A 27,847-nucleotide genomic window follows, 5' to 3' on the forward strand; every position below is an offset into this window, starting at 1 on the left:
TCAGAAAAATAAAAAATAAAAAAATAAAATAAAATAAAATAAAAGATTGGAAGGTTTGTAAAGGCAGGCAAGTCCCGGCCTTGTAGAGTATAGCACATTGCTAGGACACATGAGAAGTTCCAAGTTCCTACAAATATTTGTTTGTGGCTAATATGGCACAGTAAAAACACGATGATTTAAATTCACTGTCATCCTCACTGTGATATTATCAGCTGATATGTGTTAAGTGTTCAATTCTTTCAATTATTCTACATGGATTAACTAATTTCATCCTTTTTGTACCCCTCTGAGGTAGAGGCATTATTATCTCCATTTAGGGGTATGAAGATGGAGGCAGAAAGATGTTTAGTAATTTGCCCAAGGTTATATGGGCAGTGAGAGATAGAGTTAGGAATCGAACTGTTGGTGATGTGGATTTCTAAAAGGAAGAAATCCACATCAAATCCAAATCCACATCCAAATCTCCTTACTACAGATCTAGGCAAAACAAAATCTAATTATTCCTCAATTTTCATAGTAGAGGCATTCCTGGAAAACTCAGTGTATATTAAACTCATGCAAACAATCACTTTAAGTGGCTGGGCATGGTGGCTCATGTCTGTAATCCCAGCACTTTGGGAGGCTGAGTTGGGAGAATTGCTTGAACCTAGGAGTTTGAGACCAGCCTGGGCAACATAGCGAGACCCCATCTCTACAAAAAATTTAAAAATTAGCTGACTGTGGTGGCATGCATGTGTGGTCCCAGCTGCTTGGGAGGCTGAGGCAGGAAGATCTGAGCCCAGGAGTTCGAGGAGCTGTGATCTTACCACTGCACTCCAACCTGGGTGACAGAGGGAGACTAGGTTCCCCCCGCAAAAAAAATCACTTTAGGTATAAATGTAAACTGGAGTTAGGTTTGCTGACCAGATAATTCTAAGTAGATTTTTTTTATCTGTATATATGCTCAGTGGGACATTTGGAGTCCAGGCAGCCCAGGGGACAGTCTTGAATGTGCAGAATGGTTTCTAATAGGACATGTCTTTCAGTGGAAGGCATGGGTTTAGTACGCCTGGCCCTCCTCCACTAAGTGTCAGCATTGTCCATCCAATCCCTGTGACAACCAAAGGGTCCTTCTTGCATTTCCAGAATCTCCCTTACAGGGTGCTGCCCCTTTTGAGAACTATTATTCTTGATCAGGCTCTCTTCTGTGTCTGAAAGTCCTCTTGTGCTCACTTCCCCAAACCAGCATTTGGGGTCTCCTTGTCCCTCCTCTTCTCCCCCACCTGTTTAGCATCCACTTTTCCAGCTGAATGCGTGGCGTCCGTTGGTTTGGGTGGGAGAGCAGGAAGCTGATTCCCAGAGACCCTCCTGAGGACCAGGCGCTGTGTTAGATACTTTAAAGTAGGTGCTTTCTAGATGGAGCGAGTGCTTCACTTACACAACAGATTTAATGTGTCAGCCCAAACAGATCAAACCCATCTCATCTCCCATCTTCTGCAAATATCTTATGCACCTTGACAGAGTCCCAGGCCCTAGGTTAAGTACATCACACACAATCTCAGTGAAATCTCACTCCATTCTTAGGAGGCTGAGACATTCTTTTATTCTACAACTGAAGAAAATAAGGTTCAGGGAAGGGACATACCTTGTCCAGGGTCATATAGCCAGGAAGCAGCAGAGCTGGGCTTTATGCCGGGGCCGTCTGACACTATTGAATTTACTGTTCCAACTATCCCCCATCTCATTTTATTTTTCTTTCCTTATTTTTAAGAGATAGAGTCTCACTCTATCACCTAGGCTGGAGTGCAGTGGCACAATCATAGCTTACTATAACCTCACACTCTGAGAGTCTTGCCCTGTCACCTAGGCTGGAGTGTAGTAGCGCAATCATAGCTTACTATAACCTCACACTCCTGGGCTCAAGTGATCCTCTCGCCTCACTCTCCCACGTAGTTGGGACTACAGGTGGATGCTACCGCATTTAGCAATTTTTTTTTTTTTTTTGAGATGGAGTCTCGCTCTGTTGCCCAGGCTGGAGTGCAGTGGCATGATCCCTGCTCACTGTACCTCCGCCTCCTGGGTTCAAGCAATTCTGCTGCCTCAGCCTCCCCAGTAGCTGGGACTACAGGCGTGTGTCACCACGCCCAGCTCATTTTTGTATTGTTAATAGAGACAGGGTTTTACCATGTTGGCCAGGCTGGTCTCGAACTGCTGACCTTGTGATCCACCTGCCTCGGCCTCCCAAAGTGCTGGGATTACAGGCATGAACCACTGCGCCTGGCCCCACCTAGTTAATTTTTAAACAATTTTTTATAGAGACAGCATCTCGCTACATTGTCCAGGCTGGCCTCAAACCCCCGGCTTCAAGAAATTCTCCTGCCTTAGTCTCTCAAAGCACTGGGATCACAGGCATGAGTCACTGCACCTGCCTCCACCCCAGCCCATTTAATAGGGGAGGAAATGGGACAGTCCTGAGGGTGGGGATTATCCCTTGGCATCTAGGGGTGGGATGGTGTGTTTCTACTGCCCAGAGCCCAGGAGCTCCCAAGTAGCGTGGAGGTCTGGTGATGGGCCTGACATTTGTCTTACAGGCCAATACCAATACGGACCTGAGGCTGACAGCTGCCAATGGAGCCCTCCTGAGACATCGGGTGCTGCTGGGGGTGACAGACACGGTGGAAGGATGCCAGAGTGTGATTCAGGTGCTGTGTCTCATAGTGACCTCCTCCTGATGGCCCAGTTTTATGTTGGGCTAATGCAGAGCAGTGGCCTCATGTTCTCCCAACCTGCACAGTGTCTGCAGTAGTCTGCTAATGAGATGGCTGTCGGCAGCCCTTTCCTTCCTCCCTGCCCTGTTGTTTCTTTCTCAGGACACCTTCTGTGTTCTGTAACCAGTGGCCTGGAACCTCCACGTGGCAGGGCTGGAAGGGAAGCGCAGACAGCGCCCAAACCTTGCTGCTCACCTGGCATTTATTCAGCAGACAGACGGAGCCTCCTCTGTGCTGTGCCCTCAGTTGGACACTGACGACATTGAGGGGCCCATACAAGGTGCCTGTCCTGGCAGTGGGTGACAGGCATATAGTGAGACAGTCCACAGTAGCCTCTGTGGCCTTATAGCAAAGGGACAGCCCCCAACAAGGCTGAGAGGCAAGGTACACAGGGTCCCTTTGAAGGGCTGCATGGAGCTCACCATGGCTGGTGCTACACCAGAGTGACACAGCGGGGAGAGATGAGGCTGTAGAGGCAGGTCAGATGCTGAAGGCCTTGTCTGCCTGGATTGGTCATTCTCTTGGCCCCGAAGGTTGTGGGGAGATCTCAAAGTGACTAGTGTGGAGTCGCAGGGTGGGTCGGAACACAGTTAGGGCAGATCTCCTGATCCTGGCTGAACTCTCCTGTTCCTCCATCCATGCCTGATCTACCCGGTGGAATTGCAAAACCTCGTCGGCACCACATCTGCATTCTCACTAGTCATTGCCCCTTGCCTGGTGGGAGCCCAGGGGTAGGTGTGCACGGGGGACCTGGGAAGAGGCTCCTCACGCACCTGCCTCAGTTACTCCATGAATGTTTATTGAGAGCCTATTATGTACCAGGCACTCTCCCAGGGATTGAGGCTGCAGCAGAGAACACATGCAGGTCCCTATGTTTGTGGAGCCTATCACACCCGAGATGGCGTAGGTATAAGATGATCTTGCCTAACATTGGAGTGAAGCAGATGGCATCACAAGATTCTTGGCAGTTCAAGTGTGACATTGTAGACTGGGAGCTCCTGGAATGTGGGGGTCCTTTTTAGCCTCGTTTATCTTCCAGTCTCCTTTATCCGTTGGTATGCAGAGTGACTTGGCATGTGTTAGATGAATGCATGGATGGATAGATGACTAAAGAATGGGCTGGGCGCGGTGGCTCACGTCTGTAATCCCAGCACTTTGTGAGGCTGAGGGAGGTGGATTGCCTGAACTCAGGAGTTTGAAACCAGCCTGGGCAACATGGTGAAACCCTGCCTCTACTAAAAATACAAAAAAATTAGCAGGGCATGGCAGCATGCGCCTGTAGTCCCAGCTACTTCGGAGGCTGAGGCAGGAGAATCACTTGAACCCAGGAGGTGGAGGTTGCAGTGAGCCGAGATCGTGCCACTGCATTCCACACTCCAGCCTGGGCAACAGCGAGACTCTGTCTCAAAAAAAAAAAAAAAAAAAAAAAATGGACACATCAGCTGGGCACAGTGGCTCACACCTGTAATCCTAGCACTTTGAGAGGCTGAGGCAGGTGGATTGCTTGAACCTAAGAGTCAACACAAGCCTGGGCAACATGGCAAACTGTTTCTACAAAGAGTACAAAAACTAACTGGGCATAGTGTTGCATGCCTATAGTCCCAGCCACTTGGGAGGCTGAGGTGGGAGGATCACCTGAGCGCGGGAGGTCAAGGCTGCAGTGAGCTGTGATCTCACCACTGCACTCCAGCCTGGGTGCCAGAGTGAGACCCTGTCTCAAAAAAAAAAAAAAAAAAAAAAAAAGAATGGACACATCTTTTTAGACAACTGGATAACTGGATTCTTTCGGTTTCAAAATAGTGTCTTGGGATAAGGTGATACACTATCTGGGATGTCCTTCAGATTCCCTGGGGGGTGCAGTGGAGGTGGGGGTGTTGGGGATGGGTACCAAGTGAGGATGAAGATGAAACAAGAGTGGTCATGAGGTGACAGTTGCAGCAGGAGGATGGGTTGCTGTCATCTACTTCTGTATATGCTTGGAAATTTTCATGGTAAAAAGCTTTAAAGGAATCATTTGAGAAATCCTCCCTTGTGGGTAAGACATTGGGAGACTAGTTGGCAAGAAGGCTGTGACTTTGGGTCTCATGGGTCAGTCATTAAGAGGAAGGAGGTCTGGGAACCAGAGAAGGTGGCCAGTGGATGGGAGTTTGGGACAAGGGCCACCAGTTTCTCCAAGAATTTCAATTAGGATGTGCAGCAGCTGTGGTCTTGACAGGATGTTGTAACATGAACGTGGAGGATTTCGGCCTGGTTAAGTTTAGCCTGGCTGGCCCCTGGGGTGGAAGGGGAGGCACAGATGGGGTACGCACTTCTCACCCTGCTTCTCTCCCCACAAGCACCCAGGTTGATTACCTCAGACCTGGTCGTGGGCTGCAGGTGTCAGCTCTGAAGGGTTTCACTCATTTGCATGTTCACGCCCCGCCCATTGAGGATAAAGGTGGCCTCAGGTGGACAGGTGATGTCCAGGAGGGTTCAGAGTCTGTCTGGGATGCTCAGCAGCTTGTGGGAAATGGAGGCACAACCATTTTAAACAGGATTTAGCTTTTTCTCCTTTCCTTTCCTTTCTCTTTCTCTTTCCCTTTCCCTTTCCTTTTTCTTGAGACAGACTCTTGCTCTGTCACCCAGGATGGAGTGCAGTGGTATAATCTTGGCTTACTGCAACCTCCACCTCCTGGGTTCAAGCGATTCTTGTGCCTCAGGCTCCTGAGTAGCTGGGATTACAGGCGTCCACCACCACACCAGCTATGTTTTTGTATTTTTTGTAGAGATAGGGATTTCACCATGTTGGCCAGGCTGGTCTTGAACTCCTGGCCTCAAGTGATCTGCCTGCCTTGGCCTCCCACAGTGCTGGGATTACAGGCGTGAGCCACTGCATCTGGCCTAGGGTTTGACCTTTTCTAAACTTGCACACAAAGCCATTTTTCTACCAACCATGCAAATGAGATGTGGTCATGGTGTGGAACTCTGGGAGGGAGCCACATGGCACGTGCCTGCCAAACAGCAGGCTAAATAGGACTGTCTCAGGGAGGGAGAGTTCAGGGTTGGGCTGGCTTTGAGCCGCAGTGGTCACTGCTGCTTCTCCCTACAGCTTTGGTTTGTCTACTTCGACCTGGAGAACTGTGTGCAGTTTTTGTCTGATCATGTTCAAGAAATGAAGACTAGCCAAGAGGTAAGATATCTTCAGTGAAAAAGCAAAACAAACCAAAAACCAGGAGGCCAAGTTGTATCGATTGCATTATCTTAAGGGTGGGAAAATGTCTAAGAAAAAGTTACTTGGAAGAATACCTACGAGCAATCAGTGGTTGTTTTTGCCTAGGGAATTATGGCTGCTTTTCTGCTTCTTTTTAACTCATTGCTTCTTCCACATTTCCTATGGTGAGTATATATTTATTTATTTATTTTTTTCATTTCTGAGACAGAGTTTCACTCAGCTGCCCAGGCTGGAGTGCAGTAGAGCAATCTCGGCTCGCTGCAACCTTCGCCCCCTGGGTTCAAGCGATTCTCCTGCCTCAGCCTCCTGAGTAGCTGGAATTACAGGTGCCTGCCATCACACCTGGCTAATTTCTTGTATTTTTAGTACAGATGAGGTTTCACCATGTTGGCCAGGCTGGTCTTGAATTGACCTCGGGTGATCCATCTGCCTTGGCCTCCCAAAGTGCTGGGATTACAGGTGTGAGCCACCGCGCCCAGCCATGTATTTCTTTGTAATTATAATATTAATAATAAATTTTGGTGGATCCCAAAGTATCATGCATTGAGGCAACTTTTACTTGTTTACAGTGCCTTTCTACCATTTATTAAGAAAACCAGAGGGATCTTGCTCTGCTTCTGCAGAGGAGGAAACGGTCTCCGGGATGACCTATTACCAGCCTGTGGTCATGGAGCTGGCTGGTGATGCCCAGGTTTGGAGGCCAGGCCTCCTGTCTCTGAAGCCTGGACTCCTTCTCTAGGATCAGCCTTTTCTGATCCCCGGCTGCAGTGGGTCTTGAAGTCAGAGTTGTAACTTAGCCCTGAATCTGGCTCATTAGTTCCTATGTGGCCTCAGGCAGGGCCTTTGAGTCTCAGTTTAGTCATTTGCAACATATGGATAAAGATACCCACATCCTAGGCTGTTTTGAGCAAGTGAGGGCATGAAAGGAAAGACATTAGTTTATTTGTTTGTTTTGAGGCAGAGTCTTGCTCTGTCACCCAGGCTGGAGTGCAATAGCGCCATCTTGGTTCGCTGCAACCTCCGCCTCCCGGGTTCAAGCAATTCTCATGCCTCAGCCTTCCGAGTAGCTGGGTCTACAGGCATGTGCCACCACACCCCGCTAATTTTTGTATTTTTAGTGGAGACGAGGTTTCACAATGTTGGCCAGGCTGGTCTTGAACTCCTAGCCTCAAGTGATCCACCTGCCTCGGCCTCCCAAAGTGCTGGGATTACAGGTGTGAGCCACTGTGCCTGACCATAAAAGGAAAAATATTTAGAAACTATTAATGACCATCTGTAGGGAATTATGTAATACCACCCATGTGACCAGCTTTTTCTGAGGTCATCGTCTGAGTCTGAGACCTCATCCTCTGCTCTGTCTGCAGCCTGGGGAGGGACTCAGCCTGGCAGATGCCACCTGATTTAGGCACTCCTGAGCCCCTTCTCTGTTTCCTTTGTAGTCCTTGCTGAGAAGCAGACTGAGCCAGTTGTGTGTTGTCATGGAGATTGGGGTGAACCCTGTAACAGCGGAGGGGCCTGAGGACTTGGAGGATGCTCCTCTCCTGCCTGGCAATTCTTGTCCTAACGAGAGGCCACTCATGCAGACTGAGCTTCATCAGCTTGTTCCTGAGGCTGAGCCGGAGGTAACAGGCACTGGGGATAGTTGGGGCCATCCTCCCTTGGGGGAGTTTGCATAGAGAAAGTCTATGTGGAGGCTTCCCAGATTCCCCGGGACATGGCTTCTCTCAGTTGGTAGACACTATACAAATCTAGCTCAGAGTTTTCGATCTTTTCATTCTTCACCCTAGCACTTAAAAAAATAGTTAAGCATTTTATATTTGTTGGGACTTTTTGTTGCATTATTTAATATCTTGGATATTCTTTTTGATGGTTGCATTGGATGGGTAGTTGCATGTTGATAGATTATAGCTTACTTAACCATGAACATATTGACAAATATTTGGATCTTAGTCAATTAATCAATTATTTATTTATCCAACCATTCATTCATCTACTTTAATTACAGTTAGAGAGTTGACTCTTCTTTGCATTTTTTTTGTTTTGTTTTGTTTTGTTTTGTTTTGAGACAGGGTCTCACTCCTGTCACCCAGGCTGGGGTGCAGTGGTGTGATCACTGCTCACTGTGGCCTCAACTTCCCAGGCTCAAGCAATCCTCCCACCTCAGCTTCCTGAGTAGTTGATACTGTAGGCATGTGCCACCATGCCTGGCTAATTTTTTGTATTTTTATTAGAGTCAGGGTTTTGTCATGTTGCCCAGGCTGGTCTCCAACTCTTGGGCTCAAGAGATCTACCTGCCTCGACCTCCCACTTCTTTGCATTTCTGTTGAATTCCAATTCCTCCCACCCTAGAGTTCTGTTGAGTCCTGCCATCCACGCTGCCTCTTGGCTATGGCTCAGCACTGGCAGACCAGAAATCTGAAAATTCGGTTTGCAGCTTGTGCTACCTTCTTCTCATCATGAGGACAGACCCACTGTCAGGGAGACAAGCAGTGATGGTGACCTCAGGTGACGTTTGAAACTTCAGAAGAGCACTTACATCTTTTTAGCCAAGAGGTTTGGGAATTCAAGGTCCAAACCAGCCCAGACTTTCTTTTTTGTACTGGTGGGGAGTAGGAAGCCTGCAAGTAGCACTATTTAAAAAAGAAAGTGACAGGATGGTGCGGTAGCTCATGCCTGTAATCCCAGCACTTCGGGAGGCTGAGGCGGGAGGATCACTTGAGTCCAGGAGTTCAAGTTGATCCTTCCGCCTCAGCCTCCCAAAGTGCTGGGATTACAGGCATGAGCCATGATGCCCGGCCTCTATTGAAATCTTTTATCTTTTTATTTTAATTTTTTAATTTTTATTTAGAGACAGGGTTTTACCATGTTGCCAAGGCTCATCTTGAACTCCTGAGCTCAAGTGATCCACCTGCTTCGGCCTCCCAAAGTGTTAGGATCACAGGTGTGAGCCACCGTGCCCTGCCAAAATATTAAAAAATAAAAATAAAAAAAAGAGAAATGATAAATGTATTAGCCTCTTCACTTTATCCTATTGAATTTTTTTTTTTTAAAAGAGAAGAGATTGATAAGGTTATGTACTTTCTTGTGACATGCATCTGTGGGTTTTTGTGCAATAACCCATTAAATATGGGTCTTTTAAATGATTATTTTCAGATTCATTCCAACCAATAGTAATACAATTTCCTGTCATGAGTATCAAGTGTGTGTGCACATGTTTTTAAAGTAGCTGCCCTTATAATTTAGTTAGGGAAAATATAATCGATGCCCAAGTCTCAACCTGTGCCAGATGGTCACATTTCAGTAGGAACCCAGTGTCTGTAAAATATGGAAAGACCGTGATCATGACCTCTTACATTTTTATGGATTTTTCTCATGCATAAAATTCATTAGCATACTCTTCGAGGTATGAATTATTTTCACTTCTTCCTTGATGGGTGAAATAAGGTTCCAAGAGGTCAGCTGACTTGCCCAAGGTTGCCAGAAAGGGAGAGTGCAGTAAGCCCAGGGCAGAAGCCAGCCCTGCTGATTCTAAGTAGGCCAATGTTCTTGCTATAGTCCTTTGCTTCTTACATGATTGATTTTAGAGTAAATTGGCGAGAAGACCAATCTGAGCTAGTGAGTGGTAAACTATTTGAAGTGTTTTATATTTTCTAGCACAAAGGATCACTTGAAACAAAAGCTAATCTTATGAACCATGTGGGGTTTCTGCTTTTTTGAGTGATAATGACGGAAAGATATTGATGCCATTTGTGGAGCACTAAGCACTGGGCTCAATGCTTTCTGTCTATTAGTCTCTCCCTTTTTTTTTTGTTTTTTTCCCCCGAGAGGGAGTTTTGCTCTTTTGCCCAGGCTAGAGTGAAGTGGTGTGATCTCGGCTCACTGCAAACTCCACCTCCTGGGTTGAAGCGATCCTATTGCTTCTGCCTCCTGAGTAGCTGGGATTACAGACGTCTGCCACGATGGCTGGCTAATTTTTGTATTTTTAGTAGACACGGCATTTCACCATGTTGGCCAGGCCGTTCTCGAACTCTTGACCTCGGGTGATGCACCTGCCTTGGCCTCCCAAAGTGCTGGGATTACATGTGTGAGCCAATGCACCCAGCCTTTATTAGTCACTTTAATCCTCACTCTAACTTACAGGGGTCAGTGCTACTATTTTCCTTATTCTACCAATGAAGAAATGGGCTCAATAATGTGAAGTGACTGCTCTGGGTTAGTCATAGAGTGGCTGAGTTGAAATTCCCTCTTGGCCTTTTTGACTTTAAAGCCTATCCTTAATTACTAACTCTACAGACATAGCTAGTGTAACCCACACCTTATTTCATTACATTCAGAGTGGACACAAGTATTGTGAAAGAGCTTCAACACCATGCTTAAGGAATTTAAGCATTTCCCCTGAGATCCCATCTTCTATACCAGTGAATGGATCTTTACAGACCAACTGTGTTAATGAGAATGTGCAGTAAGGCCTAGCACAGTGGCTCACACCTGTAATCCCAACACTGTAGGGAGGCCAAGGCAGGAGCCCAGGAGTTCAAGACCAGCCTGAGCAACATAGTAAGATCCTATGTCTTTTTTTTTTTGAAACGGAGTTTTGCTCTTTTCGCTCAGGCTGGAGCGCAATGGCATGATCTTGGCTCACTGTAACCTCTGCCTTCTGGGTTCAAGTGATTCTCCTGCCTCAACATCCCAAGTAGCTGGGATTACAGGCATGTGCCAGCATGCCCGGCTAAATTTTTTTTGTATTTTTGGTAGAGATGGGGTTTCACCATGTTGACCAGGCTGGTCTCGAACTCCTGACCTCAAGTGATCTGCCCGCCTTGGCCTCTCAAAATGCTGGGATTACAGGCATGAGCCACTGTACCTGGCTGTACTGTGTCTTTAAAAAAGAAAAAAAAAGTACATTAAATGCAATTTTAAAATTCTTTTTTACTTAAAATTTTTTATTGTGGCAAATATACATAATATAAAATTTACCATCTTAACCATTTTAAGTATATGGTTCAGCAGCATCAGGTACATTTACATTGTTATGCAACCATCACTATCAGCCATCTGCAGAATATTTTCATCTTCCCAAATTGAAGCTCTGTGCCCTTTAAACACTAACTTCCCCTTCCCTTCTTCCTCCCTCCCCTCAACCCCTAGAAACCACCATTTTATTTTCTCTCCCTGTGAACTGATTACTCTAGGTGCCTCGTATTAGTGGAATCATACAGTACTTGTCCTTTTATGATAAACCTAATTTTGATAAGCAATCTCTTTTTTCCCTTTTTTATGTTTTTCTTTCTTTTTTTTTATTTTACTGTCAGTGATCATATTTAAATGTAAGCAGTTTCTTTTAATATGGTTAGGAGTACTTGTGTAAACAAATCTACAAGGTACCTCACATGAATTAAAGAATTCTGCTGTAATGGGAATATTCCTCTCCCCACCTCCACATTTAACTAGTAATTTTCTTCAAGTGAATCACTTTGATCTCACGTACTTGACAGACTCATAGACGTTTGAAAGTGAAAAAGAATATATTTGTGGCTGGCTAGGTTTACTTTCTTTTTATATTTTTAAAATATATTTTTAATTTTAATTTTATTTTTGTAGAGACAGAGTCTTGCTCTGTTGCCCACGCTGGTCTCAAACTCTGACCTCAAGTGATCTTCTTACCTCGGCCTCCCAAAGTGCTGGGATTACAGGTGTGAACAACTGTGCCCGGCCAACTAGGCTTAAAAAATTAGATAATTAGAAATTAGGTAATTTCTCTAGGGCTTCGAGGTTGCATATTTTTTTTGTGTGCATGTTATTATTGCCATGCAGCAATTAGTTACCCACCTTGGCAATGAGGACACTGAAGCTGCAGGAGCCCCACAGGCCATGAATTGCAGAGCTGGGCTTCTGGACCAGGCTGACATCTTCTGAGAGTCCCAGGTGCTGACCTGGCCTGGTTCTTCCTAGTGAGCATCACTCCTGGGTCCAGGGGCAAGAAAGCAGTGTGGCCTTCCCCTGGTGCCTAAGCCGTTTTTCCTCAAGGGGCTCCCCTGTGGTATTCAATCTGCTTCCCTGCCTCTTCTAGGAAATGGCCCGCCAGCTGCTGGCAGTGTTTGGCGGCTACTACATCCGGCTTCTAGTGACCTCCCAGCTCCCTCAGGCAATGGGGACACGACACACGAACTCTCCGAGAATTCCATGCCCCTGCCAGCTCATAGAAGCCTACGTCCTGGGCACAGGGTGCTGCCCGTTCCTGGCCAGGTGACCTAGGGATGAAGGTACTCATGTTCCTCCAAGACTGAGCAGTCGGGAAGGCCTCAGGAGCCCAAGATGGCCAATGGAGAGCCCCAGGTGAGGAGAGAAGCATCTAGGGGCACTCCAAAAGGGGCCTGTGATGTCAGCCACTGGGGTGTTGTGCTCACTCCAGGGCCCAGCACACAAATCTCATGCTGTTTGACATCGCATGCTGACTCCCTGGCCTTTGCAGGAGCTGATGGTTACAGAGCTAGTCCCACCAAAGCTACTCTTTCTGCTGCTTAGAACTGTGGACATGTATGGAAGGACTGGATCCCCATCGCTTTCATTGTCCAGAGAGCCCAGGAGACATGAAGATGACCAGACAGGGCAAATTATGTGTCCAAAACTTGGCCTCAGATGATGTTTCCATTTCCAACCCCTTCATGCCAGATGGGGAAACTGAGGCTCAGAGAGGATACTGCTCTCTGTGGCATTGCCTTGAACCTCTAAAATTATCAGACTGCCTTTTTCCAATATAAAGAAAAAATGTTTTCAGAATTCTCTCAATTTTTTATGTTTTTCTCCCCCATATTTTGTGAAAAGCAGTGGTACGTGTACATGTTGTCTACCAGTACACAGGCTACAGAAGACAGAGACAGAAGAAAGAGATCAATGGCAGATAACTGTTGATAGGAATATTTGAGAAAGATTGATTCTGTTTGACTTGAGGACTTACTTTGTTCACAGGCATGCACGCTTGTGGTTGTGGTTTTATATTACAGATGTAGAACAATGGTTATGTTTCCCGACACAAACACTGTCCTGGAATGAAGTGTGATCAGCCACTTGTGGAATTCTGTGAAGAGCTCAGAGGCTTCCAAGTGATCTGCTCCTGAACAAGTTTGAAGACCTATTGTTTCATCGACTCAAGTCCAAATGCCCTGACCTGGCATCTGAAGGATCCCCAGCCCCTAAGACCTAGGCTTCATCTGCGATTTTGGCTTCATCTCCCACAAAACCCCTTTATGAGTTGAAGCTCTTTCCTGGACTGACATACCTATTCCTTTCCATTTGTTGGACTCCTATTCATGCTTCAAAGTCCAGCTTTCTTAAGCCCTTCTTTAGGAAGCCTTCCCACACAGCCAACCCTGCTGCTCTCTGCCTCCTTTAAATTCTTGATACAGCCTGTTCTGATGTTTTATGGTATTGATTTTGTTTTCCTGTGTATATGCCAGTTTTTCTAACTAGACTGTAAACTCCTTAAGGACAGAGACTACACCTTATACTTTTTGTGCATGACCTGGACCGCTAAGGAAAAAAAAAATCCGGTGGATTGATTGCTTTGCCATCCCCACAGCAGCTTTTGCAGATTGCTGTCCAAACTCACTTGAATGATGACATTGCTATGGACCTGGGTTCTGGACCTGATCTGCCACTTCAAGCTGTGTCATTTTTGGCAAGTTGCTTTCTTTGCCTGGTCCTCAGTTTGCCCATCTATATAATGGGTGGATTGGATTTTTTTTTTTTTTTCTTTTTAATTGAGACGGAGTCTTGCACCGTCACCCAGGCTGGAGTGCAGTGGCACGATCTTGGCTCACTGCAAACTCTGTCGCCTGGGTTCAAGTGATTCCCATGCCTCAGCCTCCTAAGTAGCTGGGACTACAGGTGTGCACCACTATGCCTGGATACTTTTTTTGTATTTTTAGTAGAGATGGGTTTTTGCCATGTTAACCAGGCTGGTCTTGAACTCCTGACCTCAGGTGATCCGCCCGCCTCGGCCTCCCAAAGTGCTGGGATTACAGATGTGAGGCACCACAACCGGCCTGGATGATTTTTAAGGGCCCTTCTAGGTCCAAAGTTCTGGGAATTTCTAGCTTATTCTGCCCCTTCGTAGCTCTTGACCTATCTTTATCCAGATGCAGAAACATCTGGCAACCCCACATAGCTGAGATGACCTGGGCCTAGGATGCCCTTGGACAGAAGACTGGCCTACCTAGCAGACCTGGAATTTTCTTCCTGATCTGCTGCTTCCAAGTTGTGTGACCTTGGCTAAGTCACTTAACTGTTCTGATTGTCATTTCGCTTTTTAATAAAGTGGATCTGGAGAACAAGAAATGTAGTAAGCACGTGGCTCACCATTCAAGAGATGAGTCTGACCATTCACTTTCTGTGTGCCAGAGAAGAGAGACCATGGGTATAGACCAGCCCCTGGAAAGGCTGCTTTAGTCAAGGCTGAGAGCAGCTTTGCTCAAGGAAATTATTCACGGAGGTGACCACTGTCTTTCTGACCTGGCACAGAGGAAATGTTGGCTGTGAATATGACCAATAGAAAGAAGCCTGTATTTCTCATTCAGTCCTAGAATCCTGGTAAGTAAATAACAGAGAATAAAAATGTGTTTGTAAATGACAAAGCAGCAGTTTTTCAATTTTAAGGTCTACTTAAGAGCCTTTGATGTGTGTTTCTTTTCCTGCCTTTTCCTTTCTTTAGAATGGATGATGGTCTCACCTAGTGGGTAGGGCTTTCAGGGTATGCCCACAATGTACAGTTCTCTGCATCTGTGCCTCAGTTTCCTCATTTATAAAATCCGTATGATCTCTGTCTCACCTACTTTACAGGGTTGCTGTGAAGATCACATACTACACACAAGAATGCTCATCAGTTTTTAAATTTTATTTAATTTTTATTTATTTTTTTAAATGTAATTTTTTCAGAGAGATAGGGTCTTGTTACCCAGCCTAGTCTTGAACTCCTGGTCTCAAGTGATCCTCCTGCCTTGGCCTCCCATGGTGCTGGGATTACAGGTGTGAACTACCATGCCCAGCCAGCTCCTAAGTCTTAAGGCTCTGTGTTAGTGATAGTTGTGGCCATGGTGGAGGCAGTGTGATGTCTTCGAGTGAGAGTGAAGGTGGTAACTCATTGCATGGATTCTAGAGTTCCGTTTATTCTAATTCAAGTTCTTCCACTTAAGAACAATGTTCTTCCTCTCATTGAATCTCATTCCTCATCTATAGGATGGGGATAAGAGCATGTACCTGGCAGGTTGTTGTAAGGATTAAATAATGATGTAAAAAAAAGTCAAGTGCTTGCAACTTTGAATTCCAAACTTGAGTGAAAGCTCAATAAATTGTTGCTTAAAAAAAATTTTTGTCATGTATGTTATAGATACCTGATGTATATTTTTGTTGATGTAGCAGGTCATTAACAGTTAAGGCTATTCAGTCTGCCTCAGTCAGACCTCACCTATTTCAGTGCCAATGGGTATATTTATGTCAATAAAGATTTTAGTCAAATCTCTGGAATTCAGCATCCAGAGATAATGTAGCAAGGAGATAAAGAGCAAGCCGTTGATTTTGGGCCAGATACTCACTCTTTCTGTACTTCCTGTACCTAATTTCCTCATCTATTAAGGGGAGAGTGTGATAATAAGGGGGGTTAATGGAAGTGATTGATGTGAAGCACAAAGCCTGGTCCACAGTAAGGGCTCAGTCAGTGGGGGGCGTTTCTTCTGCAGCTGCTGGCTGCTATTGGCTTCTAGTTTATGTTATCCTATGTTATCTTATAGTTGAGTGTTTTTACATTTAGGTCTGTAATTCATTTTGAGTTAGTTTTTCTGAAGGATGTAAGGTCTCTATCTGGATTAAGTTTTTGCATATTGTTCCAGCACCATTTGTTGAAAAGACTCTCTTTGCTCCATTGTATTGCCTTTGCTTTTTTTTTTCCCCAAGGATCAGTTGACTATACTTATGTGGGTCTGTTTCTGGGCTGTCTATTTGTTCCATTGATCTATGTGTCTGTTCTTTCCCAAAAACACACTGTCTTGGATTACTGTAGCTTTATAGTAAGTCTTGAAATTGGGTAGTGTGATTCCTCCAACTTTGTTCTTCTCTCTCAATGTTGATTTGGCTATTGTGTGTCTTATGCCTTTCCATATAAACTTTAGAATCAGTTTGTCGATATCCACAAAACAACTCACTGTTTATTTTGATTGGGATGGCATCAAATCCATAGATCATGTTGCAAGAACTGACATTTTCACAATATTGATTTCTGTCCACAAACATAGAATCTATCTTCATTTATTTAGCTGTTCTTTGATTTCTTGTATCAGTTTTATAGGGGTTTTTCCCTTTTCCTACAGTTTTTTTTTTTTTTTGGTAGTTTTTCTTATAGATCTTGTACATATTTTGTTAGATTTATAAGATTTATACCTAAATATCTTATTTTTTGGGGTGCTAATAAAAATAGTATTGTGTATTTAGTTTCAAATTTCATTTGTTCATTGCTAATATATGGGAAAGTGATTGACTTTTATCTATTCACATTGTATCCTGCAATCTTGCTATAACCTCTCATTAGTTTTAGGAGTTTTTTGTTGATTCTTTTGTTGATGAGATAATCATCTCAGAACCTGTAAACAAAGACAGTTTTATTTCTTCCTTCCTCATCTGTATATCTGCATACTTTTTATTTCCTTTTCTTGTCCTATTTCATTGGCTTGGACTTCCAGTATGATGTTGAAGAGTAGTGGTAAGAGGGAACATTCTTGCCTTGTTTATGATTGTAGTGGGAGTTTCTAGTGTCTCACTACTTTTTTTTTTTTTTTTTTTTTTTTTTTTGAGACAGAGTCTTGCTCTGTTGCCCAGGCTGGAGTACAGTGGCACGATCTCAGCTCCCTGGAACCTCCATCTCCCGGGTTCAAGCGATTTTCCTGCCTCAGCCTCCTGAGTAGCTGGGATTATAGATCTGCACCACCATACCTGACTAATTTTTATACGTTTTTTTTTTTTCTTTAGTAGAGACGGGGTTTCTTCATGTTGGCTAGCCTCATCTCAAACTCCTGACCTCAGGTGATCTGCCGTCCTTGGCCTTCCAAAGTGCTGGGATTACAGGCGTGAGCCACCATGCCTGGCCTTCACTATTAAATATAATGTTAGCTCCAGACTTTTTGGTAGGTTTTTTTTGTTTTGTTTTGTTTTGTTTTTGAGACAGAGTCTTGCTCCATCACCAGGCTGGAGTGCAGTGGCCCGATCTCGCCTCACTGCAACCTCTACTTCCTGGGTTCAAGCAATTCTTCTGCCTCAGCCTCCCAGTAGCTAGGACTACAGGCGTGTGCCACCACACCCGGCTAATTGTTTTGTGTTTTTAGTAGAGATCAGGTTTCACCATGTTGGCCAGGATGGTCTTGATCACTTGACCCTGTGATCCGCCCGCCTCGGCCTCCCAAAGTGCTGGGGATTACAGGCATGAGCCACCATGCCCAGCCCTAGTAGGTTTTTTGATTGTTTTGTTTTGTTTTGAGGCAGGGTCTCACTCTGTCACCCAGGCTGGAGTGCAATAGCACCATCATAGCTTACTGCAGCCTTGATCTCTGGAGCTCAAGCAATCCTCCTGAGTAGCTGAGTCTATACCATACCTGGCCAATTTTTTTTTTTTTTTGAAATGGGATCTCACTCTGTCACCCAGGTTGGAGTGGAGTGGTGGGATCTTGGCTCACTGCAACCTCTGCCTCCCAGGCTCAAGTGATCCTCTCACCTCAGCCTCCTGAGTAGCTGGGACCACAGGCATGCATTGCCATGCCTGGCTAATTTTAGTATTTTTGGTAGAGACAGGGTTCTGTCATGTTAGTGTTGCTCAGTTTGGTTTTGAACTCCTTAGTTCAGATGATTCACCCACCTTGGCCTCCGAAAGTGCTGAGATTACAGGCGTGAGCCATCATGCCTGGCCTGGGCCACCACACCCAGCCATAATTTTTTAGTTTTTTGTAGAGATGGGGTCTCCTTTTGTTGCCTAGGCTGGTCTTGAACTCCTGGAGTTGATCCTCCCACCTCAGCCTTCCAGAGTGTTGAGATTTCAGGCCTGAGCCACCATGCCCAGATGAGATATTCTTTAACAAGTTGAGAAAGTTTCCTCTCTATTCCTTGCTTACTGAGAGGAAATTAGCTTTCTTTTGAATAGTCATTGCATAGTATATCTTTGTTCATCCCTTTACTTTTGACCTCCACATTCTTACATTTAAGGTTTCACCCTTGTAGGCATGTAAGATTTACTTTTTTGAAATCAAGATTTTTAAAATTCAGAGTATTTACTACACTATGTCTAATGTGTTTACTGATAGACTTGGGTTTGAATGTACCATCTTACTAAGAAGTCTTTCTACTGGTTTTCTCTTACTGTGTTCTTTTCTTTTTTCTGTCTTTTTTCCTTCTTTTGGATTAAGGTTGTTTGTTCTGGGTAATTTCTCCTTTATTAGCATATGAAGTATACTTTTCTTTTAGTTATTACCCTAGATTTAACAAGCATCCTTGACTTACTGAAGTGTATTATAAGTGGTCACTTCTACCATTTTCTGGACAACCCAATAACTACACAATTCTTTTTTTTTTTTTTTTTTTTTTTTGAGATGGAGTCTCCCTCTGTGGCCCAGGCTAGAGTGCAGTGGCACAATCTTGGCTCACTGCAACCTCCTGCCTCCCAGGTTCAAGCAATTCTCCTGCCTCAGCCTCCTGAGTAGCTGGAATTACAAGTGTGCACCACTACACCCTGACAATTTTTGTATTTTTAGTAGAGACAGAGTTTCACCATGTTGTCCAGGCTGGTCTTGATCTCCTGATCTCAAGTGATCCACCTGTCTCAGCCTCCCAAAGTGCTGGGATTACAGGTGAGAGCTACCGTGCCTGGCCCCAACAACTATACAGTTCTTTTACCTTTCTACCTGTTGTGGTAGTCTTGTCATGGATTTCAGTTTTCTCTGTATGTTAAGCCACAACAGACATTCTTATTAATGCTTTCTATAGTCAATATTCATTTAGGTTTATTCACATGTTACTTTTTATTACTCTTTATTTGTTATTTCTTTTTTATTACCCTTTGTTCCTTTCTGTATTTCCATGCATCTATTTTGGATCTTTCTTCTCCTGGAACTAACTTTAGAATTTTTCTTCAATATAGTATCATATTTAGTATAGTATATTTAGAAATACCTTTAGTGTTTTCCTTTCAGTACAGATCTTGTGATGAATTCAATTTTTGTTTTCTGAGAAGTCTGTATTTTGTTTTTGTTTTTGGAAGATATTTTTGGTAAGTCAGGAATTCTAGGTTAGTGCAGTTATTTTCTTTTCACCTTTTGAAAATGTCTTTGGTTTCTATTGTTTCTGTTGAGAAGTCATCTGTCAGCCCCATTGTTGCTCTTAACATTTTCTATGAGTTTTAGCAGTTATATTCTGATGTGCCTAGCTGTAGCTTTTAAAGTATTTTTCCTGCTTGTGCTTGTTCACAGCACATCTTGAATCTGTGACGTGATATCTTTCATCATGGCATTCACCCTCTTCTCTCATCTTGTTCAGGACTCTAATGATAAGTGTTAGACCTTTTCACTATATCTCTAAGACCCTTCTTGGTATTTTTCCATTCTTTTGGCTCTTTGTAATTCAGTCTGGATATTTTCTACTGACTAGTCTTCTCCATTAATCTTGCCTTCATTTGTGTTTAATCCTATCAATTGAATTTTTTTTGTTAACCCTATGTTTCATTTAAAAGTCAATCCAGTTTCTAACTTTTTTTTTTTTTAAGAGGTAAGGTCTTGCTCTGTTGCCCAGGCTGGAGTGCATTAGCACAATCACAGGTCACTGCAGCCTTAAACTCCTGGGACCTAAGACTCCCAAGTAGCTAGGACGATAGGCAGGTGCCACCATGCCTGGCCAATTTTTAAATTTTTTGTAGAGACGGGGTTTTGCTGTGTTGCCCAGGCTGATCTCGAACTTCTGGCCTCAAGTAATCCTCCTGCCTCTGCCTCCTAAAGCACTGGGATCACAGGTGTGAGCCACCACGCCCAGCCTGAGTTTTTAATTTCATCTATCATAACGTTCAGTTCTACAATTTTGTTTTTTAAAAAATAGTTTCCAGTTCTCAAATGAAATTAGCAATCTTGTCATCTATTCTCCTCAATATTTAATTGCACAGCCTTTTTTTTTTTTTTTTTTTTTTTTTAAGATGGAGTCTCGCTCTATCACCCAGGCTGGAGTACAGTGGCGTGATCTTGGCTCACTGCAAGCTCCACCTCCTGGGCTCACTCCATTCTCCTGCCTCAGCCTCCCAAGTAGCTGGGACTACAGGTGTCTACCACCACGCCCGGCTAATTTTTTTTTGCATTTTTAGTAGAGACGGGGTTTCACTGTGTTAGCCAGGATGGTCTCAATCTCCTGACCTCGTGATCCACCTGCCTCGGCCTCCCAAAGTGCTGGGATTACAGGTGTGAGCCACCACGCCCGGCTAATTGTACTGCTTTTAAAGTTCATGTCTGCAAACTCTAATATCTGTTTTTTTTTTTCCTTTTGCTCTTTAGTCAGTTGATCTTATTTTTTGATATTTGTGGTAATTTTTCATTAAATGCTAGATATTTTGAAAAATGAAATATCAAAGGAGCTATACAAGGCTCTGGATCTTCCCTCAGACAGGATTTACTTTTACCTCTGGGAAAAGTAGGCTTGAGATAAACTTGACCCTGGGCTTTGTAAGAGCTAGTCTAGTTGTGATTAAACCTTACTCTCAGGTTGTAGCCCTTCAGGGGTTTTAGCTAAAAATGTGTGTGTGTGTGTGTGTAATATGTATGTGTGTATATATTAATATATATTTGTTATATTAATTTATAATATATATTTATATATTTATATATTTATTATATATATAAATATATATATTTCTCTAACCAGGAGTCCTCTTTCATGGTGAGTCCTAAACCTCCAATTTTTGTTACCCCAAGCTGTGAGACTTCTGAAAGCTTTACTCTGCTTTTCAGCTACTTGGACTCTGTTTAGGACTTGGCAGGTGCCTCAAGGGGATAAGAAGGCTTCATTGTTCATCTCCTCTCTCTGTACTTTCCTCTTCAGCATCTTGGCCCCTCATGTCCTCACTGTGTTGATACCTCTCTGATGCATTCAAACACATTTAAGAAAAAAAAAAAAAAACAATTGCTTTTAAACTGCTGTCAGCAGGAGGGTTGGTCTGATATAAACTAGTTTGCCATGATCAGAAGTAAATCCAGCTGTGGACTCCATGATTATTTTTATTGTTATTATTTGAGAATCCTTCAAAGAAAGATGTCACCCTGTGTCTGAGAGCCCTTTAAAAAAGTCATAGGATGGAGGCTTCTTTGCATCCCTTCTGTGAAGGAGTTTCTAAATTATCAAAACAGGAAGTGACATTTAAGGAGCATCTTTTTTGTGTAAAGCACCTGCTATAGTTGTTGCAGGAAGCAGCTCCAAGAAATAAGGAACATGGGGTTTGCTGGGGAAGGAAAGTGGGACCTTGGCATGGGAGGAGGTGAGGAATGCATAGGACAAGTGGAATCTGGGTAAGAGGGTGGGTCCAGTGGATACAGTATGAGAATGGGCAGTGGGAAGAGGACTCTGGACATGAGGTCTGGGAAAGAGAACTGTATGTTCACCCAATGGATGTCAGTGGGGTCTCATCCCATGGGGAAGAGGTGCCACAATGCAGTGAGCTGACAACTCCGCACACATGTGATAAGCCCCTCTGCTTCCTTCTAGCTATAGTTCTTTTACCTTTTCCTGCTACATATTGCCAACCTTCTTAATAATGGCCATCCAGATGTCCCACAGGCCCCTCCAGCTTGGAATAGCCCAAAATTAAGTGATCTGCTGTGTGTTGTCCACTTGGCCTCAATACCACAAGGACCTCATTCCCTAGAATCTTCTTTCCTGTACGGTTCTGAGTTAGAATTGGCCAGCCTTGCTTGAGAAATACGACTCAAGGTCCTCTTCATCCTTACTGCTGCTGCCCTACTGTAGGCCTGTATCGCTGTCTGTCCTGATCGCCTTAGGCGGTCGCTTAATTTGTTTTGTTTTGTTTTGGTAGAGATGGGGTCTTGCTGTGTTGCTCAGGCTGATCTCAAACTCCTGGCCTCAAGTGATCCTCCTGTCTCTGCCTCCTGTAGTTCTGGGGCCACAGACATAAGCCCAGCCTCTTAATTTGATTTCTGCATTAGTCATGATCCAATTGGGAGACAGAAACCACATAACAATTTGAATATGAGAAGTTTAATATAAGTACTAACTAGAACAGGGGATTGGAGTAATGAAGGAGTGGTAAGAAGTCAGGAGAGTTTTAAAGAATATAGGAATAATGGACATAAGGAGCAGCCAGCACCCCTAGAACTAAGAAAGAACACCCCCAGGCTCTATCCCCAGCTAAGATCCAGATCTTGCTGGGAAGGGGGTGGCTGTGGCTTACAATGGCAGAGAAGTCTGGGAGAATGTTCTAGAGTCTGCCCTTGGGTGCCAGGGAAATCTGTCATGGAACGGTGTCTGATTAGAGGCACACCTCCTATTTGTGGGGGACACTAGGAGAAGCTGTTAGTTGCAAAGTGTTACTGACCACCATCCTCTGTAGGATTCCTGTTCTGGAAAAGTTGTCTGCACTGCAGGAGGGTGATGTTGGAGAAGCTGTGAGTTGTGTGCTGTTAAGATGGGCCCCTTACAACCAGGAAGGAAGGCCCATTCCTCCTCCGATGTCTCTAGCACCCCCTCCTGACAGAGCCTAATATTGCACCAACTACCAACATAAAAATATTTAAAGGGCCAGTTCCATTTTTGAAGAGCAGGCAATGAACAGTCAATTTGGGGTCCAGAGCAATAACTGAATGTCATTCTACCATTATCGAGGGGCTGCATAACCAAGTGGTTAAGAGTGTGGACTCTGCAGCTGCGTTTTTGAGTTCAAGTCTTAGCTCTGGCACTTAATGTGAATTAGTGTAAACCTTAAAAGATTTATTTAACCTGTGTCTCAGTTCCCTAATCTGTAAAATCAGGTAGTAATAGTTCTAACCTTTTTGGGTTATTTTGCTGATTGGGTTGATATTTATGAAGCACTTAGAAGAGGACCTAGCACAGAGTAAGCAATGTACCGGACTGTCTATTGCGATTATTATTATACTCAAATCGTGGTGACACGCGCCTGTAATCCCAACTACTTGGGAGGCTAAGGCAGGAGAATCTCTTGAACCCGAGAGATGGAGGTTGCAGTGAGCTGAGATCACGCCACTGCACTTCAGCCTGGATGACAGAGCAAGACTCTGTATCAAAAAAAAAAAAAAAAAAAAAAAATCCGTCCTTCAAATTGTAGCCAGGATTGGCTTTTCATTGAAGGTATGACTTTTACTCCACAATTCCATGGCCATATTCCTTTATTCTTCTCTTTTCTGAGGCAGGGCAGGCACAAGGAGTGCTAATTAATAAGTTGTCTTCTGGCCGGGTGCGGTGGGTCATGCCTGTAATCCCAGCACTTTGGGAGGTCGAGGTGGGCGGATCGCCTGAGGTCAGGAGTTTGAGACCAGCCTGGCCAAAATGGCAAAACCCTGTTTCTACTAAAAATACAAAAATTAGCTGGGTGTAGTGGCACGTTCTTGTAGCTACTTGGGAGGCTGAGGCAGGAGAATCCTTGAACCTGGGAGGTGGAGGTTTCAGCGAGTGGAGATCATGCCACTGCCCTCCAGGCTGGGTGACAGAGCAAGACTCCATCTCAAATAAACAAACAAACAAACAGAAAGGCGTTGTCTTCCAACTCACCTTGTTTGTTATGGTCTGAATGCTAATGTCCCCCCAAATTCATATGTTGAAATTTTTTTTTTTTTTTTTTGAGACGGAGTCTCACTCTGTCGCCCAAGCTGGAGTGCAGTGGCCAGATCTCAGCTCACTGCAAGCTCCGCCTCCCGGGTTCACGCCATTCTCCTGCCTCAGCCTCCCGAGTAGCTGGGACTACAGGCGCCCGCCACCTCGCCCGGCTAGTTTTTTGTATTTTTTAGTAGAGACGGGGTTTCACCGTGTTAGCCAGGATAGTCTCGATCTCCTGACCTTGTGATCCGCCCACCTCAGCCTCCCAAAGTGCTGGGATTACAGGCTTGAGCCACCACGCCCGGCCATATGTTGAAATCTTAACTCCCAAGGTGATGGTTTCAGAATTGCAGACTTTGGGAGGTTTAGGAGGATTAGGTCATGAGAGCAGAGCCCTCATGATTGAGATTAGTGCCCTTATGAAAGAGCCTGAGAGAGACCCCTCACCCCTTCTGCTATGTGAGAACACAGCGAGAAGCGCCCTCTATGAGGAACGGGCCCTCACCAGACACTGATTCTGCTGGAGCCTTGATCTTGGATTTCCCAGCCTCCAAAACTGAGAAATAAACTTCTGTTGTTTGTAAGTCACCCAGTTATGGTATTTTATTTTAGTAGCCTGAACAGACTAAGGCACTGTTCATAGTACAAAAGTCGGAAATCAGGCTGTGTCACTTTGTTGCTTAAAACTCACCTGTGGCTTCCCGTTGTTTTCAAGATAGAGTCCAGCTCCCTTTCCCTGGATACAAAGCTCTTGATGTTCTGTTCACCTCCCACCAAACCCTGGCTCAGATTTTCACTTGAGTTACTCCAGACTTGGTACTTTGCTACCCTCATGCCTTCCCAGGTCGTGTCCCTATTTTCCAACTTTGCTGATTGTGTTCCCTCCTTCTGGAATATCATTCCCTCTCCTTTTGGCTAACTCCCTTTCAACCTTCAGAAAACTGAAGCACCATCTCCTCCAGGAAGCCTTCCATGAATCCCCGAGTCAGTGGCAAAATGCTTCTTTGTCATTTTGTTCTCCAAGTGTTTGCCCTGTTATGGCAGAGTGATATACTTCTGTGCCTGGCTCCCTGGCTAACGTGGAAACCATGTGGGGTCTTCTGCGTATTACTCGCAGTTGCATGCTCTGTGTTTCAGCACGAGCAGTGCTGCGTATCTGCACTGGCTACCTGTTGCATAACTCAGGGCTGCTGTTTGCAGAGTTTTTCACAACCTGCCCTGCTGTTCCCTGTGGCCCTGAGCATCAAATGGAGTGGCCTTGAGCAGAATTGTGCCCTCAAGCTCTGGACATTTATGACAGCGGCCTGTTATGCAAACTGGCCTCTCCTAATAGAGCACTTCCTTGTTAGGTTGGTTAGGAGTGACTGGAAAAAAAAGTGTTAATGTGTTAAAATGATAAAACCACATTTCTTTCCAAGAGGTGCCAGGGTCTAATTGCTCCACATTCTTGGGAATCTCGGAGGTAGGGCTGGCAAAGGGGGAAGGAGGAGAGACACTTCCTCTGATGTGACCAAGGACTTTAATTGGAGGCAGCTCCCCCATTGGTGGCTTTTTCAGAAGCTGGAGTGACTCTTGGTGGTGGCACAGGGATGGCTCAGACATCTTCTCCTCCTGCAGGGGAGTTTCTGAATCAGTCTTCATGACTCCTGTCCACCACCCTCTTCCTCATGGAAGCGCAGCAGCCGTGCAGCCTCAGGGACCACGTGGGTGCCGCCGACTAGAATGGTCATGGCCTCCTAAGGGTGCACGCCTTGAGCATCATGCGTTTGTCATGGGGGAGGCGTGGATGTCTGTTTGGTGCAGCACTGTGGAGAGAATTTGTGTTCAGATCTGAAAGAATAGAGGAATAAACTTATCCTGGGTAAAGGCTTTGAGTGATATGTGAATAACCTGTCTTGGCCATACTGCACTCAGAGACTCCTCAGATCATTCATGGCTTTAAAAATAAAAGTTTGCTTGTATGAGCTAAGAATGATCTCAAGCTGGGTAAAGCAATGGAGATTTTAGAGTTTACTCATTACCTCAGCATGGCCCAGCTGATCCTAATACACATCCACAGATATCATTTGCTGAATGTCGTCTTTGTATGTGGCCATATGCATTCGCTTACACACGGTGTCTCCCTTCATCCTCTAACAGCCTGCACAGTGGGCGATATATTATCGTTATCCTCATTTTGGAGAGAAGGATGCTGTGCTTAGAGAGGGAGGGTCGGCGACATGCCCAAACTCAGTAAGCAGCCGAGGCAGAGTTTAAACTACCATCTAATAAAATACCACAAACTCAGTGAGAAATTAAATAAATCAATAAACTACTATGGAGGACTAAAGCCAGTGATTTCAATGAATCTAATCTACTATGTAATAACTAATCTCTAATAACTGATAGAGTCTTTAGGTTGTGTTGTTACAAGTTTGAGTACGCCCTTTCCACACTCCCAGAAGGCTGAAAGAAACCTGAGCATGTCCCAGCAGGAGGTGGCTGGGGAGGCCGAGGCACAGAGAATCATCAGATGTTCCCGACACTATCACACACCCACGCCTGGAACCTACTAAAGGACCGTGGATGATGCTGTTGGAACATTCTTGGATTGTGGAAGCCAGCCGTGGTAGAAGACCCCTCGCTGGCCTTGCGGCAACAACAGAAGATCTTGGACCCCATGTTTTGGTGGGTGGTGGGAGGAGGAAAGGGCACTGGGGCTCCTGACTCTGCAGCTCCAATCCCAGAAACCCATTGTTATTTAAGCACTGGGTCATAGTGGGCCCTCCCCTCTCTCTGACCTGCTGTAGCTCCCTGTGGCCAGCAGTTCCAGGCCCACCTGCCTGGGCCCACCACTCTGAGGGCCAGTCTTTCCTCAAGTGTGCACATTTTTCCTACCTGTGGAAAGGACTTGGAGCCCCCACTCTGCCAGTCTTTACCTGTAGCATCGCCTTCTTGAACCGCAGATGTTGGAGGTCCGGCACAGTTCTCTGGGCAGCGTCGTTTTCTAGATGAACTTAAGACTGTAGCTGAAAAACGTGAATCTCTTCTTTGCCAGGTCCTGTAGCAGCAGAACCCCAGGAGATGCGGCAGCCCACACAGACAAGCTCATGTTTAAGAGCCAGATTTGCCTTCTCTCTAGGTGTATGTGTGCTCTTGGGTGGGTTCTGTAATCTCTTCATGCCTCACTTTATTTTGTTTATTTTTTGAGACAGAGTCTTGCTTTGTAGCCCAGGCAGGAGCGAAGTGGCGTAATCATAGCTCACTGCAACCTTGAACTCCTAGGCTCAAGTGATCCTCCTGCCTCAGCTTCCTGAGTAGCTGGGACTCCAGGTGTGTGACACCAAACCTGGCTTTTTTTTTTTTTACTTTTTGTAGAGACAGGATCTCACTATTCTTCCCAGAGTGGTCTTAAACTCTTGGCCTCAAGTGGTTCTCCTGTCTCGGTCTCCCAAAGTGCTGAAATTACAGGCATGAGTCAATTTGCCCAGCCACTGGCCTCCCTTTCTTATGTGGAAAATGGGAACAGTAATACCACCTTGGAGTGATGAGTGTTTAATTGTCTGTAAACTGGCCGCTCTGATGGGAGGTGTCTCAAAATGCTTTCTGTGCTCGTTGTCTTCCCATATGGTTTGTTGGCTCCATTATCCTAGCTGGGCCCAGGTCGCACGGGAGCATGATGATGCAGCCCAGCTTCGCTGGTCCCAGTCCTGGCACTACCACTAACTTGCTGTGTGGCTTTGGGCTAGCCTATGCTGAGGTCCCCCGCATCTGCCACAGGAAGTCAGTGGGCTGCATCATCCATCTTTCCAAGGATTCTCCCAGCTCTGATGACCCAAGGTTGTAAGTCTATCTTATTCCCAACCTCCTTTCTCTTTTCCAGGCTCTGGCCATCTGCTCTTGCTCCCCTTTCTCTGTGGCCAAAGCCCCACTTTGGAAATTTCCATCATCAGTGGTTGTGTGTCAATCACAGCACACTGGATTCACTCCATGGCCTCATCCTTGGGCAGTGGCTTCCCACCTGTCCAGTGCTCCTCTCCAGCCTCAGTCACCAGCATCT

General features: G+C 45.0%; 2 protein-coding genes across 9 annotated transcripts in view; one reads left to right on the forward strand and one right to left on the reverse strand.

The window, feature by feature from the left end:
- TMEM268 (transmembrane protein 268) overlaps positions 1 to 15,322 on the forward strand; it is a 35,812-nt gene extending 20,490 nt beyond the window's left edge. For 6 of the 8 annotated variants that reach the window (XM_030919908.1, XM_030919909.1, XM_030919912.1 and 3 more), the window contains 4 exons: positions 2,571 to 2,681; positions 5,836 to 5,916; positions 7,398 to 7,580; positions 12,029 to 15,322. In XM_030919908.1, coding sequence (XP_030775768.1) covers positions 2,571 to 2,681; positions 5,836 to 5,916; positions 7,398 to 7,580; positions 12,029 to 12,208 — 555 coding nt within the window. In that variant the 3' untranslated portion in view covers positions 12,209 to 15,322. The remainder of the gene's footprint in view (positions 1 to 2,570; positions 2,682 to 5,835; positions 5,917 to 7,397; positions 7,581 to 12,028) is intronic. The other 2 variants (XR_004054009.1, XM_030919914.1) reach the window with 2 other exon arrangements.
- A 9,988-nt stretch (positions 15,323 to 25,310) lies between these two features.
- TEX53 (testis expressed 53) lies at positions 25,311 to 26,494 on the reverse strand. Its single transcript, XM_030920290.1, has 2 exons — positions 26,361 to 26,494; positions 25,311 to 25,638 (listed from the first exon to the last, which is right to left on the reverse strand). The coding sequence occupies exons 1-2, from the start codon at positions 26,467 to 26,469 to the stop codon at positions 25,535 to 25,537; spliced, it is 213 nt and encodes a 70-aa protein (XP_030776150.1). The 5' UTR covers positions 26,470 to 26,494; the 3' UTR covers positions 25,311 to 25,534.
- Between the last annotated feature and the right edge of the window lie 1,353 nt (positions 26,495 to 27,847).

The sequence above is a fragment of the Rhinopithecus roxellana genome, chromosome 16 (assembly GCF_007565055.1).
Source record: "Rhinopithecus roxellana isolate Shanxi Qingling chromosome 16, ASM756505v1, whole genome shotgun sequence".
NCBI classification, from domain to species: domain Eukaryota; kingdom Metazoa; phylum Chordata; class Mammalia; order Primates; family Cercopithecidae; genus Rhinopithecus; species Rhinopithecus roxellana.

Coding starts and splice junctions, on each gene's coding strand:
- TEX53 (XM_030920290.1), bottom strand. CDS start 26,469: ATGGGGTCCAAGATCTTCTGTTGTTGCCGCAAGGCCAGCGAGGGGTCT. Junction 25,639..26,360: donor GCATCATCCACGGTCCTTTA/GTAGGTTCCAGG, acceptor CTATTCTTTCAG/ATCTGAACACAAATTCTCTC.